We start from the raw sequence: 20,354 nt of genomic DNA, 5'->3' as shown, positions 1-20,354 counted from the left end.
CTGATATGAACTTGATTCTTCGGGAGGTGATGGGTGTGCTGGATATAGATCAGGGACATTTGGTAAAATGGGATCTAGATCGTATGAATCCTATGGGTCAATGTCCCCTAAATCATTTCCCGGAGGTAGTGATGAACCCTGTAGAGAAAACTGTGGTTCAGTAATAAGGAGAATAGGGAGGTGGTGGAGGGGTAGAACAAAGCACAGGACATTGTGGTGGAGAAGGCTGAGGTCAAACTTTTTAGGTGGCAGAATAGTGTCTAAGGCCTCCTGAAATGTAAGCTTCCTCTTGATAGAAACAAGGGGAGAAGCAATTATTCTCCCTGTTCCTTTTTGAATATGGAGCTGGCACTCATCATGTCTAAGATGGGTCCACTGGTGCGGCTACTTTCGAGGAGTGACTGGAGTCTCTGGAAGGCACAGTCTTAAGAGCCGCATACATCTTGGTCTTGGCTATTTTCGGTGCAGAGCCAGAAGGCGGGCGTCCAAATATATTTTTTGGATCTGACCATGACCCCAAGGCAGTCGCGGTACAGAACCCTGCTTTTGGGGATTTTTAAAAGGCTTTGTAGGGAGAAGGGGGTGTTGTGCTCATGAATTGCACGGAGGTAACAGGCTGACTTTTAATGTCAGATTGGATGCCCGACTCCAAGTCTTTTATGGAGAAGGGCTTCTCCTGTTGCAGCCCTCCTGCACGTGCTCTTCTCCGATGATATCCAGAGTGTTGTCTAGTGTTTTCGACACCTTCTCCAATGACATGCTCTTTGGTCCTTGAGTGTCTTCTTTGATCAAAAGTAACAACAATCATTACAGCTTTGTCCATTGTGGTCCAGGGAAAGACAAGCTACACACCAAGTGTTGGTAGGTGTGGGAATTTCAAATGGCATCAAGGGCAAATTCGAAATCAAGTCTGTTCCATTAGCCCTGCATATCCCAACATCATGTGGACGAGTATGCCCAAGGCGGGCACTCCAATGGGCTTTGAACCTAATCCGGATGCAGAAATCTGAACTGACTATAAGCTATCGAGAACAGACAACCAAAATTACAATACTGTCGCAGACAGAACGACAGAACAACAGAAGAGAACAGTTCGGAAAAGACCGAGCTGAGGAATACCAGAGCAGGATGAACATGTGTCTGAACCCGATGGCAGAGAGAAAACAAACAAAGGAGTTGATGCCCATGAAAAGTATCACTGAGAGGAGGAGTCACTTGATCTCATGATTCTAAGAGACTCTTCGAACAAAAACAACTTGTAACACTCAGGACCAAACACTAGATAGCAGACATATGCAAAGCATGTGTATCTATAGCCACACATGCCAAACATATATGCATGCATGCACACACACACACACACACACACAATACATACACAAGGATGTTGGTGTTAATCATGCAAGAATGAGCTTGACATTGCCTCATCAGATGACTACGCTCAGCCTACTTAAGGTGTTACTCAAAAAAGGTGCTTTGGAGGTGATATATACTAGCTACCATCTTGTCCCCTGTGCCTGTCCCGTTTTCTTACTTGCTGGCCCGCACTATCTCTGCTGCAGAGTTCTTGATTGTCAAGTCAGCCAGAGCAATCCTTTTCTCTTCCACCTCAGAGGCAATGAAGGTCTCACGGTTGCCACTTTCTACTTTGATGAGCCTGATTTTCAGCTCCTTGGGGGGTCCTCCCATGAACGACCTCATTTTCAACAAGTCAGCGCTTGCTGTGGTGGTTGGGGTTGTGGTGGAGTTGCTAATCTCTTTAGGCAGAGAAGATGGTGACTCCTCTTTCTTCACTAGTTCAGTTTTCCGACGCTCTGACGTAGAGGCAGGTTTGACCGATTTAGCACCACTTTCAGCCTTTGTGTTTTCCCGGGACTGGATTTCCTTGCTCTGCAGATCCAAATTGCCCAGAATCTTCCGGTTCTTTTCCTTTCGTGACTTGTTCCCTTTGTGCCGCCGGCTGCTGTCTTTGCTGGACTTCTTGTGTTTGCGGCGTTCTTTGCCCCGATCTCGTCCTTTGCTTTCCTCTTTTGAAAAATGCAACTGAAGTGAGGGCATTGGAGAAGAAGGGAGCTGTGTGGTCAATGATGGAACCTGTGCACGTGGGGATGGCACCAGTTCTGCAGGTGGTGAGGGTGGCAGCTGCACCGGTGGTGATGGCGGCCGCTGCAGCAATGGTGATGGCGGCAGCTGCAGCGATGGTGATGGCGGCAGCTGCTGAGCCGGTGGCGTTGGCGGCAGCTGCACCGGTGGTGATGGCGGCAGCTGCACCGGTGGTGATGGCAATGACTGCACTGTTTCAAGTGGCAACTGCTGCACAGTTAGTTGCACCTCTGCAGGTGGCGATGGTGGAAACTGTGTGGATGGTGATGCTGGCAATGACTGTATGGGTGGTGTAGGTGGTTCATGTAGAAGCAGCTGCATCTCAGGTAGTTTCATTTCGTGTGTTTTTTTCAGAATAATCTTGTCCAAACACTTGTCATCACGACTGTTGGCGCCATCCACTACATCCTGCTTTCTTTCCTCTGCCAATGTCTCACAAGCCCTGCTAATCTCTTCTAAGATGTCTGTGTCGGACTTTCCACTCCACTTCTTTTCTAGATGCTCTTTGATCTCGGACTCCCTGCTGCTGGGGGAAGGGGACAGCCCTACATTTGGTCTGTGATCGTCGCGCCAGACTGGCTCAGGGCTGCTTGCATTCTTGCCTGCATTCAGTGCCTCTGGCTCATCCCTCAACGCTTTAGTCCATGCAGTGACTGAGGTAGACATCTGAGAGGGTATCTGTTGAGTGGCACAAACTGGATTCTTTTTAACAAAATTAGCACCAGAAAAATACTGGGATGCATTAGCTGCCGGTTTCGAGTTTGGGCTGCCTCTGTATGAATATTTTTGCCCTTCTAGCACACTTGCCAATGACTTGAGAATACTACCACTGTTGTGCTGTGCATATTTAGCAACTGGAGGCTCCTTGTGATTGGTGCTGGGAGGTCCCCCACTTTTTCCATCAGTTCCTGTGGGGAAGCAGTCTGGTTGCTTTTCTACTGACTCTCTAGAAATGTTTTTCTGCTGGCCAAAAAACTGGTACAGCTTGGTGGGGGTGGGCCGTTTGACAGCTGTTGGGACCTCCTGTTTGCTGTCAAGGCTAGCTTGTGAGCTGGACAACTGCTGCTTTTTGAGGCTTGACTCATCGTGGCCAGTTTTTGAGTACCCATTCTCTCTGAAGAGCCCCGGGCTGAAAATTGCTTCTGGTTGGATAGTAGAGAGATCAGTTGTATGAAGCAGGCTGACACTATCTCCATTTCTCAGAGGAGATGTCGACAGTACCTTGGGCCTCTCACTGGGATCTGATAAACTGGCATTCTCCTGCTTACCAGACCGCACTGAGGTCGGTAAGACACTTGGAGGAGGAGGGGGAAGCCCAGAGAAATTCGATGCCTTTTGAGACAGCTCATCTTCTTGCTGTATAGACTCATCCAACATTTTCATGATATTAGCCAGACCGTCTGGCAAAATCTTGGGAAATTCAGATGGTTCTTCAAATTGGTCTTCCAGTTGTCCACCTTGGAAGTCAAACAGTTTCTTTGAAGCTGGCTGAACTAAGGGAAGAGACTCCTGAGTCTTACTGGTCTCATTTACAAAGGGTGGATTCTGTTCACTGACAAAACCAGCGACTTCCAGAGGCACATGGCTGCCAATTTCCAGCTGCAATGTCTTTGGGTGAGGGGTACTTTGCTGGGCATTGGGAGGCCCTTCCAAGTGCCTGTAGCTTCCTGAGGTATTTTCTTGAGGAGTAGGAGACAGCAAGGGGGAGGCTCTTATCACACTTAAAGATTCTCTCTCTTTCCTTTCCTGCTCAACAAAGCCCACGGGGCTACCTATGGCAGACTGATCAGGGGCTTTGGAGACCCTGGTCTCCTGCGCTGGACACTGCTTTGATGCTTCTTCAGGAAATGGGCAACCTTTCATCCAGTACCCTGCTTCAGTTTTAACACTTCCAGTGTAATTACAGCGTAAACCAGAAGGAGTTATCTCGCTTACGCTTGGACTCTTCTCCTCCTCCAGGTTTGTATCAGACTGGAGGACAGAAGCACCAGTCTCCATCTCCTGCGATTTCTTGGCATCCAGTGATGGGCAAGAGATATATGCTTTTGGTCTCTTGTCCTCTAGTTCATCTAGGTTTCGGATAACTTGTTCGATACTATGGAAAGCCTCTGACCCTAGTGACTGTTTTCTACTGATACTTTTCGAGTCTTGAGAACATGGGTCGTACCCACTTTTTCCCAAAACTGTGCGGCTGGTACGGGCAGTTACTGCTGTATCACAGTGGTTGTAAAACGCTTCCTGCTTGACTGGGGGTCCATCTTCTCCAAAGAGAATTTCATCCAACGGGTCCTTTGATTTGCCTTCCGATCTCTCACTGTTGGTGCTCCGAGGCAAAGATGAGCTACTTGCAGAAGGCAACCAGTTAGGGCAAGAGGAGCTGAGGCCGTTGAGGGTGCTTGATGGTGCTGTTGTGGTTAAGTGTGGTGAGCAGGCTAAACTGGATCCATTGAGTGCAGGTGTAGAGGAGGCTTCTGGTAGACGTGATCCCTGGTGAATGACTGGATTCCGGCTCAGGAGTGGCTCACTTTTGACCTGATTAGCAGCTTCTCGGCCTGCACTTTGGTAGCGGTCAGGGACCTGTGGAGGCAAAAACAAATAAGAGTTACTGAACAAGGGTGTAAGATCACGAGTGCAGCATGTCAGAAAAAAGTAATTATTATTTAGGTACAAATCTTGTAGTTCATTTGCCTCAGGTAGTACTACTGGCAAATCAAGTGCAGTAAACCTAGGCTATGTCCTACACTTTAACACTAATAAGAAACCTCACTCTTTTACAAATATCTTAACTAGTCATCAATTCAAAAATGCATTAAATCATGGACGTCACAGCCAATAGGATGCTACACATCTTTTATCAGATCATTTTTATGGGTTGTGTATATCGTTGCCACTGGGAAAAGTATAGTTCTTCACATGTGTATGGCATGATATGATGTTTTGCAGCCAGTTTTCAAACAAGTGCAGTTATTAAATATTTAACATCGATAGCATGGATTGTATAGTGACCCTACATGCAGGAAGTATCATAACCTGAACAACAAAGCTGAGAATGGAGAACTAGCTAGTCATCTGAAAGGAGCGGGAGGAACATCTGTAACATGCCCCTGGACATTGTCAAAATCAGATGTATGGTTATGTCAGATATTGCAAAGCGACATCACAGTGCACAAAGGGGGCAGGGGGTTACAGTAGCCATTTCAAAAGAAAGAACAGTGATACAACAAAGTGAGGTGGGGATTGAGTGAACAGTTCAAAACAAGAAAAGAGCATCGATGCAGCTTTAAGTATAGGGTTTACAGAAGGGACGGTAAGCTTAAGAGCCAACTAAATTGAGATTTTAAACGGATATACATTTTAGAGTGACTGATCTAGTCCTATCGTCATCGCTGAAATCTACAGAATGTCTTGGAGAAAAGCAGAAGCTCATTTCTCTGGGCGACTCACAATCCAGTTAAGCTGTAGGTGTCCAGAATGGATTTTTTCTATATACTGGAAGCTTTGACTGGCTCAGCACTAACTTTGGTAAATTCAATTTCCAACTTCTGAGACTTTTCCCCGGATCCCGCCACCAGGACCCTGTGACATACATTAGCAACTTTATAGATACGTAAACTGTAATTTAGTAATGAAAAAAATAATAGTTTTGCAGCACTGTAGCTGCTATTCGTTTTGCTACAGTTACACACTGCTCCCAAGTTAAACCTGTCTGCTCGGTACTATATCTACGGGGAAGGAGGCGGGGGGCGGAACTAAGGTTTAATTAGTTACTTTAATGGGTCACCTTGACAATGACTGCGATTATTACTTGAGGTGGGCACTTACCGCCTTCAACTAATACTGCAATTTCTCACAGTTGTGCTATGGGTGTAGGATGGCAGCATGGAGTATACTGTTTTGGGTGGTGGTGATGGGACGGAGGGGGCATTGCTGCCTGGGTGAGTGAGAGGGGATCGGGGCACGGCCCCAAATCGTTTTGGGTGATGATGTATTGGATGTCCTTGGGTGGGGGAGTGATGACTGGGGCTTGTTAGGGCCCCAACTTAATTTTAGAAGGTGGTTGTGGTGTGGAAAGGGCGCTAGTGCCTTGGGTGAGGTGATCGTGGGACGGAGTATTTTGTAACATGTATTCTAGCTTATTTTCCCAACCCCTACATTTTTATTTATCCATGCATTTTCTAATATCCTTCAAAAACTGATTCTTTAAAAGCATTATTAATAATATCTGGAAATCTCGTTCAATTGTTGCTGCTCCGTGTCTTCCTTGTTTATCAGTGTGACTGCCCACAGACATTTTGCTCACTGCCCATTTCAAACATCAAAATAACAGAACAAAATTTTACTAAATGTATTGCCAGTTCCTGCTGCTTTTATGCTATTTTGCGGATTGCTATTGTGCATAAATATCTAGTGTGTGCTTGTGTCCAATTGGGGGGAATTGCCTATAGGTATTCTAGTGTTGTGTTACTATAATAAAGTACCTTTATTTTTGTAACACTGTGCTTCTTTCATGTGTGATAAGTTGTTGTAGTGGTATTGTATAAGCGTTGCATGTCTCCTACACAAGTCTTGGCTGCTCATCCACAGGTACCTCTACAGAGCCCTGGTTTCATAGACACTGTCTACTCTTCACTAATAGGGGATTCCTGGACCTGGTATAAGGTGATAACACCATAGGTGCTCACAAACACCCAAGGCCAGCTTCCTACAACAATCTCAGACATTCTGAGGAAAGACAAAAAAAAGGGCAATGGAGACACAAAAAAGACAAAGAACCCCAAGCACGCAGCAAGTGAGAATCACAAAACAAAACCCAATTAGAAAGCAGACAGAGCAGCGCTATTCCAATTTGAAATCAACTTTTAACTACATTATGAACATTTCTGAAATCCAGTGATGTACTGTTCATAACTTGTGAGGCAATCCAGTAAATTATTACTCAAATAAAATTTTCTATGGCAATCTAAAGAAAGCCTGCGAGACATTTTTAATCAAGATGGTTGAAATTGCTTAATTTCCGGATTTCGTGTTATGCAATGTTTCATAATTTTTGTATGTCAGAGACTCATCCATGCAGAAACTATTTTGTCAAGAGACCTTTTAAAAAAAAAAAAAAATCTTGTCAGGAGAGCATAGTCACTATGAAAAAAAGCAATGAGAGATACTACAAAAATTTCACAACAATTACCAGGAAAACTATCTAGGCACAAAATATAGAAGCCCGATTAAACAGGAGTACTGTTTTAAAAATGAGGAATTTAAAAAGCCAGTCCGGAATAGTTTTTACATTTATCCATGCTTGGACTGGTGTAAATAGGACTCAGCATTCCCAGAAGTAATACTCACCAGGGTGGCGTGGCCGGGGCTTTGCTCCCTTCTCACAAACTTGCCGACTGTGGACATGCCGTGGGGTGGGCCTTCAGGAGGCCGCGAATTAGAAGGCACGCGCGCAGGATTTGCTGGTGAAACATCCGACTCCATCTGTGCTCTGTGCACCCTGCTATCTCTAAGGTCACTTCCTGTGCGAGACAATAAGCTGCTGTGGCTATCTCCCGCTGCGGGCAAGTGCTGCGACTGGTGATGCTGGGGGGGCGGTGGACGGCCCTGAGGGGCTGGAGGTGGTGGTGCAGTGCTTAAGTGGTGGACAGGGCGGTTCGAATTGTAGGATGAAGGCAGAGATGGAGTGCTGGAATACGAGTAGAGACTGGGAACTGAAGCTCTCTGCTCCTGTGTATATAAAGGAAATCTGAATAAATAAAGATTTAAAAAAGCACACAGAAAACATTTGGCAGTGTGAAAACATTTTCACTGCTGGTTCACGAACAAGAAAGCGCACAAGTAAAAAAACATCTCTTCTAAACTTAGGCAGGTAACCTGAAACAACCATTAAGCAGAGTACAACCCACCAACAGAAGCTCAACTCAAACCTGTCCTCCAGGTAGTAGCAGTTGTCAAAACCTCTTTGTACATTCTGGGAAATCACAAAAGACTTAAGGGGAAAGGGGGGGTGAGGGGGGGAGGTGGTAATGGATGATGCAGGAGTTTCTCAAACATTTAAAAGCAAATGTCACATGTTTTCTGCTGGCTGGACTATAACTTGTGCATCACCTGCGTGGAATATAAATGAAGTAGAATGCAGCTGCAAAGAACTACTGGATGTAGATTGTAGAAAAAATACTAAATCAATGCATTTTCCCTCAACAGCAAATTAACTTGGCAAAGTTGACAAATTGGACAAGTAGAACATTTTTCCAAGGGAAACCTAGGTAAGTGTCAATGCATTTGGTTACAAGTACTTGGGGCAACCAACTCCGGCAGGGAGCTTGTCAGGGGGACTAGCAAGTTTTTCAACAGTTACCTTCACAGAAGAAGCAGTCCTTCAGCGGTTCCAGGTATTTTATCCACGTTGCAATCGATTCTTAAGGAGTGGTCCTGATGCAAGGGATGGAGGATACTCTAGGATGCTGTGGATGTGACGCCCTCAACGGGGGTCTTCCTGCAGGGATTCCTCAGACCACGAGGATAGTGACAGGCTCCTGGTTGCAGGGTCTCCATCCCACAAAGTCGTCTCCGGTCTGACCCAAGTCCAGTCGCCACTGGACTACCGGTCGTCAATGTCACAGGTCAATTCCTCCTGGGTCGATAATTCACCTTCTAAGGGTCGCACAGACTCTTCAACAGCACGCGTGTGCTCAGCAAGCTGAGGTGCAACTCTGTGCTTTGGGTTTTGGTCCTCAGTGTGGCATGACTACCATGGTAGCGGATTGAAGACTTTGCGCTACCAACTTGCCCCAGCAGTCTTATTCAGCTTGTGTCCTTGTGCTGCGAATAGGAGGCTGTCAGCTGGCCTTTGGAGTTCTCCTGGCTAGCCTGGTCTCTGGAGAAAGCTTTTCCTTGAGCAGGACATGACAGGCACAGTTTTCTTCCTCACTAGCCACTAGGTGCCGTCCTAGTAAGAGCAGCCTCTCTTTGCCGGTCCCCTTTTCCAGGAGGGCAATCCTAAAATCTTTCTTCTAAGTCGGTCGAGATCTGAGGTCTGAGTGCCAGAGAGGTCTTCTTCATCCTTGGGAAGTGCCCTCAGAGCAGGATGCGGTTGGCAGCCAATGGCCTACCACGTTTCCGCCCACCTGATGATCACTTCCTGTGGAGTGTGGCATCCTGCTATTCCAGGATGCACCATTCTGCCCACTCCTAAGTTGGCAAGACCTCTCTCTCTCAGGGTGCAGGACTCCGTAGCCCAACCCTGGGGTGTGGCTACCTCAGGGTTACACACTCCTAAAGAAACTGTTCGGCAACTGGTTTCCCCTTTCTGCTTCCCGTGTGTAAGGAAATGCTTCCTTGGCATGGTTACCCCCTAACTTTTTGCCTTTGCTGATGCTAAGTTATGATTTAAAAGTGTGCTGGGACCCTGCTAACCAGGCCCCAGCACCACTGTTCTTTCCCTAAACTGTACCTTTGTCTCCACAATTGGCACAACCCTGGCACTCAGGTAAGTCCCTTGTAACTGGTACCCCTGGTACCAAGGGCCCTGATGCCAGGGAAGGTCTCTAAGGGCTGCAGCATGTCTTATGCCTCACTAGGGACCCCTCACTCAGCACATGCACACTGCTTCACAGCTTGTTTGTGCTGGTGGGGAGGAAATGACTAAGTCGACATGGCACTCCCCTCAGGGTGCCATGCCAACCTCACACTGCCTGTGGCATAGGTAAGTCACCCCTATAGCAGGCCTTACAGCCCTAAGGCAGGGTGCACTATACCACAGGAGAGGGCATATGTGCATGAGCACTATGCCCCTACAGTGTCTAAGCCAACCCTTAGACATTGTAAGTGCAGGGTAGCCATAAGAGTATATGGTCTGGGAGTTTGTCAAACACAAACTCCACAGTTCTATAATGGCTACACTGAAAACTGTGAAGTTTGGTATCAAACTTCTCAGCACAATAAATGCACACTGATGCCAGTGTACAATGTATTATAAAAATACACCCAGAGGGCATCTTAGAGATGTCCCCTGAATACCAACCCGACTTCTTGTGTAGGCTGACCAGTTTCTGCAAGCCTGCCACACACCAGACATGTTGCTGGTCACATGGGGAGACTGCCTTTGTCACTCTGTGGCCAGGAACAAAGCCTGTACTGAGTGGAGGTGCTTCTCACCTCCCCCTGCAGGAACTGTAACATGTGGCAGTGAGCCTCAAAGGCTCACCCCTTTTGTTACAGGGCCCCAGGGCATCCCAGCTAATGGAGATGCCCGCCCCTCCGGCCACTTCCCCCACTTTTGGCGGCAAGGCTGGAGGAGATAATGAGAAAAACAAGGAGGAGTCACCCACCAGTCAGGGCAGCCCCTAAGGTGTCCTGAGCTGAGGTGACCCCTGCCTTTAGAAATCTTCCATCTTGAGTTTGGAGGAGGCACAAAGAGGGTATAGCCACCCTCAAGGACAGTAGCCATTGGCTACTGCCCTCCCAGACCTAAACACACCCCTAAATTCAGTATTTAGGGGCTCCCCAGATCCCAGGAAATCAGGTCCTGCAACATGACGAAAGAAGGACTGCTGACCTTCAAGCCTGCAGAGGAGGAGGAAGACGACAACTGATTTGGCCCCAGCCCTACCGGCCTGTCTCCAACTTCAAAAATCTGCTCCAGCGACGCATCCGACAGGGACCAGCGACCTTTGAAGCCTAGGACTGCCATGGACTACAGGACTAAGAAACTCCTGTAAACAGCAGCCCTGTTCAAAACCAGCTACTTATTTGCAACAAAGAAGCAACTTCCAAGGACTTCACGTTTCCCGGCGGAAGCGTGAAACTTCACACTCTGCACCCGATGCCCCCGGCTCGACCTGCAGACAAACCAACACCTCAGGGAGGACTCCCCGGCAACTGCGAGCCAGTGAGAAACCAGAGACGACCCCCCTGAGCCCTCACAGCGACGCCTGCAGAGAGAATCCAGAGGCTCCCCCTGACCACGACTGCCTGTAACAAAGGACCCGACGCCAGGGAACCAACACTGCACCCGCAGCCCCCAGGACCTAAAGGAACCGAACTTCAACGCAGGAGTGACCCCCAGACGACCCTCTGCCTAGCCCAGGTGGTGGCTGTCCCGAGAAGCCCCCCCTTGTGCCTGCCTGCACCGTAGAGTGACTCCCGGGTCCCTCCATTGTTTCCTACCTGAAACCCAACGCCTGCTTTGCACACTGCACCAGGCTGCCCCGTGCCACTGAGGGTGTGTTTTGTGTGCCTACTTGTGTCCCCCCAGTGCTCTACAAAACCCCCCTGGTCTGCCCCCCCCCCCCTCTCCCCCCGAGGACGCAGGTACTTTACATGCTGGCAGACTGGAACCGGAGCACCCCTGTTCTCCATAGGCGCATGTGTTTTGGGCACCTCTTTGAACTCTGCACCTGAACGGCCCTGAGCTGCTAGTGTGTTAACTTTGGGGTTGCCTTGAACCCCCAACGGTGGGCTGCCTATGCCCCAGAACTGAGACTTGTAAGTATTTTACCTACCTCCTAATCTAACCTTTACTTACCTCCCCCAGGAACTGTTGATTTTTGCAGTGTCCACTTTGTAAAAATGGCAATAAGCTATTTTCAAAGACTGTACATGATATTGTTTTCATTCAAAATTCCTAAAGCATCTAAGTGAAGTACCTTACGTTTAAAGTATTAACTGTAAATCTTGAACCTGTGGTTCTTTAAATAACTAAGAAAAAATATGTTCGATGGCATATGTTGCTGCAGATACACATGTTTAGCACAGTCCGCTGCCTGGTGTTGGGCTCGGAGTATTACAAGTTGTTTTTCTTCAAAGAAGTCTTTTTTGGTCACGGGACCGAAGGACTCCTCCTTCTTCGGCTCCATTGCGCATGGGCGTCGACTCCATCTTAGATTGTTTTTTTCCGCTGTCGGGTTCGGACGTATTCCTTTTCGCTCCGTGTTTCGGTTCGGAAAGTTAGTCAGAATCTCGGAAGAAAGCGTCGGTATTATTCCGTTCGGTATCGGGATAGTTAGGTACATCGACACCGATCATCGGAAGACTTTGGGGTAGTTTCGATCCCCCATCGGGGCCTGGTCGGCCCGACCGCGTGCGACATCGAAGCCGATGGAACGGACCCCGTTTCGTTTCTGCCCAAAATGTCACAGTAAGTATCCTTATACAGATCAGCACTTGGTCTGTAACTTGTGCTTGTCCCCCGAGCACAAGGAGGATACCTGTGAAGCCTGTCGAGCCTTCCGGTCCAGAAAAACACTCCGGGACCGAAGAGCCAGGCGTCAACAAATGGCGTCCACGCCGACAAAACAACGTTTCGACGAGGAAGAGGAAACATTCTCGGTTCCGGAATCAGAATCCGGAGACTCCGACGTCGAACAACAGCAACAAACTGTGAGTAAGACGTCGAAAAGTAAATCCATCGACAAACCGAAAGCCCAGGGGACGCCACTGCCAACAGGCCATGGCTCGACCCATAAAACAGGCGACCCGTCAAAGGCGCCGAAAAAGGGCACGCCCATAGCGAAGACACCCGACTCCGGTCGAGGGACCGCCATGGAGCAACCTCGGAGCCGAGAAAGCGGCTCCGAGAGACAAAAACAAGATACCGGCACCGAAAAACATCGGCACCGAGAATCCGTGCCGAAAGGAACAAAAATTCTGTCGGTGCCGAAACCGAAAAAAGATTCTCTCTCGGCGCCGAAAAATACCACACCTTCATCCTACTCAGAGGAACAAGGAATAAGTGGCCAAATGCACAGATTTGGACAAGAGCTCCAAAGTGTAGAATCGGACTACACACAAAAGAGACTGTACATCCAGCAAGACACAGGGAAGATATCAACCCTTCCCCCAATAACGAGGAAAAGAAGGATCGGACTTCCAAAGGATGACGCACAACCACAAGCCAAAGTGGTTAAAAAAGTCACGCCTCCGCCCTCTCCACCACAGGCATCGCCGGCACAAACACCGCCACAAATGCACTCACCAGCGCAAACTACCATAAGTCATGACGATCAGGATCAAGACGCTTGGGACCTGTATGACACCCCAGTGCCGGACAATGATCCCGAGTCATACCCCACAAAGCCGTCACCGCCAGAGGACAGTACCTCATACTCGCAACTGGTGGCTAGGGCAGCAGAATTCCACAATGTCCAACTGCATTCCGATCCTATAGAGGATGATTTTTTATTTAACACCCTCTCGGCTACACACAGCCAATATCAATGTCTCCCAATGCTACCAGGGATGTTACGGCACGCAAAACAAATTTTTGAAGAGCCCGTAAAATCAAGAGCCATCACCCCAAGGGTGGATAAGAAATACAAACCACCACCCACAGACCCAGTGTTTATTACTTCGCAGTTACCACCTGACTCCGTGGTAGTAGGGGCAGCTCGCAAGAGAGCAAATTCACATACATCTGGCGACGCACCACCTCCGGACAAAGAAAGCCGAAAATTTGATGCGGCGGGAAAAAAAGAGTAGCATCACAGGCAGCCAACCAGTGGCGCATCGCAAATTCACAAGCGCTGCTGGCCAGATATGACCGCGCACACTGGGACGAGATGCAACTTCTCGTAGACCATCTTCCCCAGGAATACCAAAAAAGGGCGCAGCAAATAGTTGAAGAGGGACAAACGATCTCAAACAATCAAATCCGCTCTTCACTAGACGCAGCCGATACTGCAGCAAGAACAGTCAACACTGCTGTCACCATAAGGAGACACGCTTGGCTACGCACTTCAGGCTTCAAACCTGAAATCCAGCAGGCTGTCCTTAATATGCCCTTCAACGAGAATCAACTTTTTGGCTCTGAAGTGGACACAGCCATTGAAAAACTTAAAAAGGACACAGACACGGCCAAAGCCATGGGCGCACTCTACTCCCCGCAGAGCAGAGGCTCTTTTAGAAAAACACCATTTAGAGGGGGGTTTCGTGGCCAACCCACAGACACCACCAGCCAACAAACAAGAACCACACCATATCAGGGTTCATTCCAAAGGGGAGGTTTCAGGGGATATAGAGGGGGTCAATTCCCAAGGAGTAGGGGAAGATTCCAAACTCCAAAAACACCTCCACCTAAACAGTGACTTTCAAGTCACACAACCCCTTCACTCAACACCAGTGGGGGGAAGACTAAGCCAATTCTACCAATCTTGGCAACAGATTACAACAGACAATTGGGTATTAGCAATAATCCAACATGGATATTGCATAGAATTCCACACATTCCCACCAAACATCCCTCCAAAAACACGCAAAATGTCACCACAACATTTAGAACTTTTAGGACTAGAAGTTCAAGCACTACTGCAAAAGGATGCAATAGAGCTAGTACCAGTACAACAGAAAAACACAGGAGTTTACTCCCTGTACTTTCTAATTCCAAAAAAAGACAAAACATTACGACCAATATTAGATCTCAGGACACTAAATACCTACATCATATCAGACCACTTCCACATGGTCACACTACAAGACATCATTCCACTGCTCAAACAGCAGGATTACATGACCACATTAGACCTAAAAGATGCGTACTTTCATATACCGATACACCCTTCTCACAGAAAGTACCTAAGGTTCGTATTCAAAGGAATACATTACCAATTCAAAGTCTTACCATTCGGAATAACAACTGCACCAAGAGTGTTCACAAAATGTCTAGCAGTAGTAGCAGCACATATCAGAAGACAACAGATACACGTGTTTCCCTACCTGGACGATTGGCTAATCAAGACCAATACAGTAAAGAAGTGCACAAACGACACCACATATGTCATACAAACCCTTCACAAACTGGGTTTCTCCATCAACTATACAAAATCACACCTCGAACCGTGTCAGACACAACAATATCTAGGAGCAACCATCAACACATCAAAAGGAATTGCCACTCCAAGCCCACAAAGAGTGCAAGCATTCCACAAAGTAATAAGTGCTATGTTTCCAAACCAAAAAATACAAGCAAAATTGGTGCTAAAACTCCTAGGCATGATGTCATCATGCATAGCCATTGTCCCAAACGCAAGACTACACATGCGCCCCTTACAACAGTGCCTAGCATCACAATGGTCACAGGCACAGGGTCAACTTCAAGATCTGGTGTTGGTAGACCGCCAAACATACCTCTCGCTTCTATGGTGGAACAGCAACAATTTAAACAAAGGGCGGACATTTCAGGACCCAGTGCCTCAATACGTTATAACAACAGATGCTTCAATGACAGGGTGGGGAGCACACCTCAATCACCACAGCATTCAAGGACAATGGGATGTACACCAAACAAAATTTCATATCAATTACCTAGAACTGTTAGCAGTATTTCTAGCGTTAAAAGCCTTTCAACCCATAATAACACACAAATACATTCTTGTCAAAACAGACAACATGACAACAATGTATTATTTAAACAAACAAGGAGGAACACACTCAACACAATTGTGCCTCCTAACACAAAAAATATGGCAGTGGGCGATTCACAACAACATTCGCCTAATAGCACAATTTATTCCAGGGATCCAAAACCAACTAGCAGACAACCTTTCGCGAGACCACCAACAAGTCCACGAATGGGAAATTCACCCCCAAATTCTGAACAAATACTTTCAAATTTGGGGAACACCCCAGATAGATTTGTTCGCAACAAAAGAAAACGCAAAATGCCAAAACTTCGCATCCAGGTACCCACACCGCGAATCACAAGGCAATGCTCTATGGATGAGTTGGTCAGGGATATTTGCATACGCTTTTCCCCCTCTCCCTCTTCTTCCATATCTAGTAAACAAGTTGAGTCAAAACCAACTCAAACTCATACTAATAGCACCCACATGGGCAAGACAACCTTGGTACACAACTCTACTAGACTTTTCACTAGTACCGCATGTCAAACTACCCAACAGACCAGATCTGTTAACACAACACAAACAACAGATCAGGCATCCAAACCCAGCATCATTGAATCTAGCAATTTGGCTCCTGAAATCCTAGAATTCGGACACTTAGACCTCACACAAGAATGTATGGAGGTCATAAAACGAGCTAGAAAAGCTTCCACTAGACACTGCTATGCATCTAAGTGGAAAAGATTTGTTTGCTACTGCCATACCAATCAAATCCAACCATTGCATGCCTCTACAAAGGACATAGTGGGATACTTACTACATTTGCAAAAAGCAAACCTCGCTTTTTCATCTATAAAAATACACCTCGCAGCAATATCTGCTTACCTACAAACTACTCATTCATCGTCTCTATTTAGAATACCAGTTATTAAAGCATTCATGGAAGGACTAAAAAGAATTATACCACCAAGAACACCACCAGTTCCTTCATGGAACCTTAACATCGTCTTAACAAGACTCATGGGTCCACCTTTCGAACCCATGCATTCCTGTGAAATGCAATATCTAACGTGGAAAGTCGCATTTCTCATTGCAATCACATCCCTCAGAAGGGTAAGTGAAATACAGGCATTTACCATACAAGAACCATTTATTCAAATACACAAAAATAAAATAGTTCTAAGAACAAATCCAAAATTTCGACCAAAAGTCATCTCACCATTCCATTTAAATCAAACAGTCGAATTACCAGTGTTCTTCCCACAGCCAGATTCCGTGGCTGAAAGGGCACTACATACATTAGACATCAAAAGAGCAATAATGTACTACATTGACAGAACAAAGCTAATCAGGAAAACAAAACAACTGTTCATAGCTTTTCAAAAACCACACATAGGAAATCCAATCTCTAAACAAGGCATTGCTAGATGGATAGTCAGATGTATTCAAACATGCTATCTTAAAGCCAAGAGAGAATTGCCTATTACACCAAAGGCACACTCAACCAGAAAGAAAGGTGCTACAATGGCCTTTCTAGGAAACATTCCTATGAGCGAAATATGTAAGGCTGCAACCTGGTCTACGCCTCATACATTTACTAAACACTACTGTGTAGACGTACTAAATGCACAACAAGCTACAGTGGGCCAAGCTGTACTAAGAACATTATTCCAAACTACTTCAACTCCTACAGGCTAAACCACCGCTTTTAGGGGAGGTAACTGCTTTATAATCTATGCTAAACATGTGTATCTGCAGCAACATATGCCATCGAACTGAAAATGTCACTTACCCAGTGTACATCTGTTCGTGGCATTAGTCGCTGCAGATTCACATGTGCCCTCCCGCCTCCCCGGGAAGCCTGTAGCCGTTTAGAAGTAAATCTTAAATCTTAAACATTTGTACATTTGTAAATAATTATTATAAACCTTTTATGTACATACGTATTCACTCCATTGCATGGGCACTATTTATAGCAAACAACTCCATCCTCACCCTCTGCGGGGAAAACAATCTAAGATGGAGTCGACGCCCATGCGCAATGGAGCCGAAGAAGGAGGAGTCCTTCGGTCCCGTGACCAAAAAAGACTTCTTCGAAGAAAAACAACTTGTAATACTCCGAGCCCAACACCAGGCAGCGGACTGTGCTAAACATGTGAATCTGCAGCGACTAATGCCACGAACAGATGTACACTGGGTAAGTGACATTTTCATTTTCAATATAAAAACCTATTGGCCTGGAATTGTCTGAGTGTGTGTTCCTCATTTATTGCCTGTGTGTACAACAAATGCTTAACACTACCCTCTGAAAAGCCTACTGCTCGACCATACTACCACAAAATAGAGCAATAGAATTATTTACTTTTGCCACTATCTTACCTCTAAGGGGAACCCTTGGACTCTGTGCACACTATTTCTTACTTTGAAATAGTATATACAGAGCCAACTTCCTACACCGTGCTAGCCTGGGTACCTTAACAATGGAGCAGCCTCTTCCCTGGTGTTATACATCTGCCCTTCAAAGGTAGCTTCTTCCCATAAGGCCATAGTATATGTGCCATAGTGTATGATGCAGTAATACACCTACAGCATGGAAAGTTAAATGTCATTTGTGGACTGCAGCACCTATTGTGCCATCCACTACAGTGTAACTGATAACTTAAGCTCTAGGCCTACCCTTCATATCCTCACTGCTGCAGTGTAAAACTTTCAGTGCGATCTCAAAACAAACATTTTGACAGGAAAATACATGTATTAAGCTTGGTATTGGTTGTAGTATCCCTCCACTTTTTTCCATGGTGTTAATATGTTTTGGACTGTATTCACTGGGATCCCGCAAAACAAAACAAAGGACAGGAGAGTGACCATCCCCCTATCCAGCACCTCCCCTAGGGAGGTGCCCAGAGATCTGCCAGGTGGCCACTTCATTCTGCCATCTTGATAATAACATGTGCAGAGGCCCCTGAGAGCATCTGGTTAGTTAGGCCAGGCAGGTGAAGCCCTTGATCCCCTCCAATAGGTAGGTCACTGCAGAGAGTGGTCAACCCCCTTTTAGAGTTATTTAAGGGATCCCTCATAGGTGGGTCCTCAGAGTTGTCAAGAAAGACTCTACAAGAAACTGTCTGCTGAAAAAGTCCAGTTGCAGAGTTCAGAAGTCGATGAAGATCCCAGGAGTCACCTACAAGCTGTCCCTTGATGGTTGCCAGATTGCAGGAGGGTCAGTGCAATTACGAGGAGGCCACAATAAAAAATAAACAAAAAAATAGATTGCTTTCTATACTCATCCTCAAATAAGTAACACTCATCCGACTTAACACCAGGCTCTTCAGGTCAATCCCTTTGCAGTCCGTGTTAGATGGTGCAGTCAGTGCGAAGTCGGAAATAACCAGTTACCCAGCCCTCAGGTGTTAAATTGCTTGACTTACTTCGAAATCCAATAGATGGGAAGCAACAATTGAAGATGGAATCTTTGCCCTGGTGCATTGTGGGCTTCACGGGAGTAATCACAAATTCATTTTGAGCCGAAAGCACATCTTTATAGAATCACAACTTGTAATAAACTGAAAGCAAAATTAGATGGCAGGGGTATGCACAGCATATGAATTACAACGCCAAATGCTAACATTTGAGTAAACATTCTGACCCCTCTCACTTGTTCTAGACACAAGACTGCTTATATGTGATACTAAGTATATGATTCTGATCATTCCTCAAGTACAGCATCCACCACTTTCCACCTACATTATCCTACAGGATAACTACATCAGCATGGTCTGGCCTGCAATTCTTCAGGCGCAGGAGAGGGCTGTCAGATTAAATTACTTCTAGAAGGACACCATAACAAACACTAATAACATATAATGAACTACTGAGAACTTATTTAAACATGTCAAAGTGGACTATGATTTCAGTTACATATTGATTTAGTTTCAGTATCTGAACTCGGGTGCCTGCCTTTCTCTTGACTGTTATTTGAACAGAAACCCATAAACTAGACTTCCAACAAGAATCAAGATGCACATGGCTCTATAGGTAGATTTAAAACGCTCTAAAGTTCTCCTATGCTTTTTCTTTAGCAAGTCCAATTCTGTTTTGGGGCACTGAATCAGGGCAGATGAAAGTGTATGATTGTACGGTGGTGGCATTTTTATTTTGCGTGATGAAATGAGTTACTTCCTAAACTTCACCTGCCACATAATCCTACATCCGATACATATTCTGCAGATCAAAAAAAAAAAAAAAAAGTTTTCAGTTTAAAAGGTGTCAAAACGTAATAAAGCACCTCTTGTTGTGCCAAAAGAGTTCATCTTTTGAGTTGCTAATTGTTGTGCTCAGGAGCAGAAATGAGGTGAAAACCTTGCACGTGCAGCCTTCATGTGTTAAACAGTGTTCTCAACTGAAATCTGCCTTTTCTGGGCACTACTTTAGTCAACAATATACCATAATTCGGTCTTACCCATAATTCAAGGGGTATTGTATATGTCTCACCTACAAGATAAACTGAGTTATACAGTGAAAACTGAAAGGCTTTCTGTAAACTAGAACATGAAGTATAAAGAGTAAGAGTAAACCGCAGTGTACAAGAAAGTAGAATCTGCATTACCCAAATACATGTTCTTCTGACAGAAAGTGCAGCTTTTCACCTTTAGCCCACAGAGGCTGTGCCAACAATCTTCCCAAACCAGTATTACCCAAATCCTCCTTGAACCCCCTCAGTTCTCTACCCTCATAAGTACCTGCCGTTCTAGCGCTGCACTCTTCCTTTCATGACTCCACGAGTCTCCATGTATGGGGTTCCACAGGCCAGGCCTGGGTAGAGGGTGGTAAGTTGATGCACTCTGGCCACTTTGCAGGGACGCGGAATTTCCCCTTTGCTAGCGAAAGGAGAAGGGAGTTAATATACAATGGGAAAGGAAA

General features: G+C 46.1%; 1 protein-coding gene across 9 annotated transcripts in view; it reads right to left on the bottom strand.

Moving 5' to 3' along the window:
- Nucleotides 1-20,354, bottom strand: part of KDM6B (lysine demethylase 6B) — a 511,446-nt gene that overhangs the window by 60,181 nt on the left and 430,911 nt on the right. For all 9 annotated transcript variants that reach the window (XM_069218686.1, XM_069218685.1, XM_069218684.1 and 6 more), the window contains 3 exons: nucleotides 20,174-20,311; nucleotides 7,447-7,827; nucleotides 1,535-4,680 (listed from right to left, as the gene is read on the bottom strand). In XM_069218686.1, the coding sequence (XP_069074787.1) occupies nucleotides 1,535-4,680; nucleotides 7,447-7,827; nucleotides 20,174-20,311 (3,665 nt within the window). The remainder of the gene's footprint in view (nucleotides 1-1,534; nucleotides 4,681-7,446; nucleotides 7,828-20,173; nucleotides 20,312-20,354) is intronic.

Source organism: Pleurodeles waltl, chromosome 12 (genome assembly GCF_031143425.1).
Source record: "Pleurodeles waltl isolate 20211129_DDA chromosome 12, aPleWal1.hap1.20221129, whole genome shotgun sequence".
Taxonomy (NCBI): domain Eukaryota; kingdom Metazoa; phylum Chordata; class Amphibia; order Caudata; family Salamandridae; genus Pleurodeles; species Pleurodeles waltl.
Note: the sequence above shows the minus strand (reverse complement) of the source record. Positions and strands in the feature narration are given on the sequence as shown.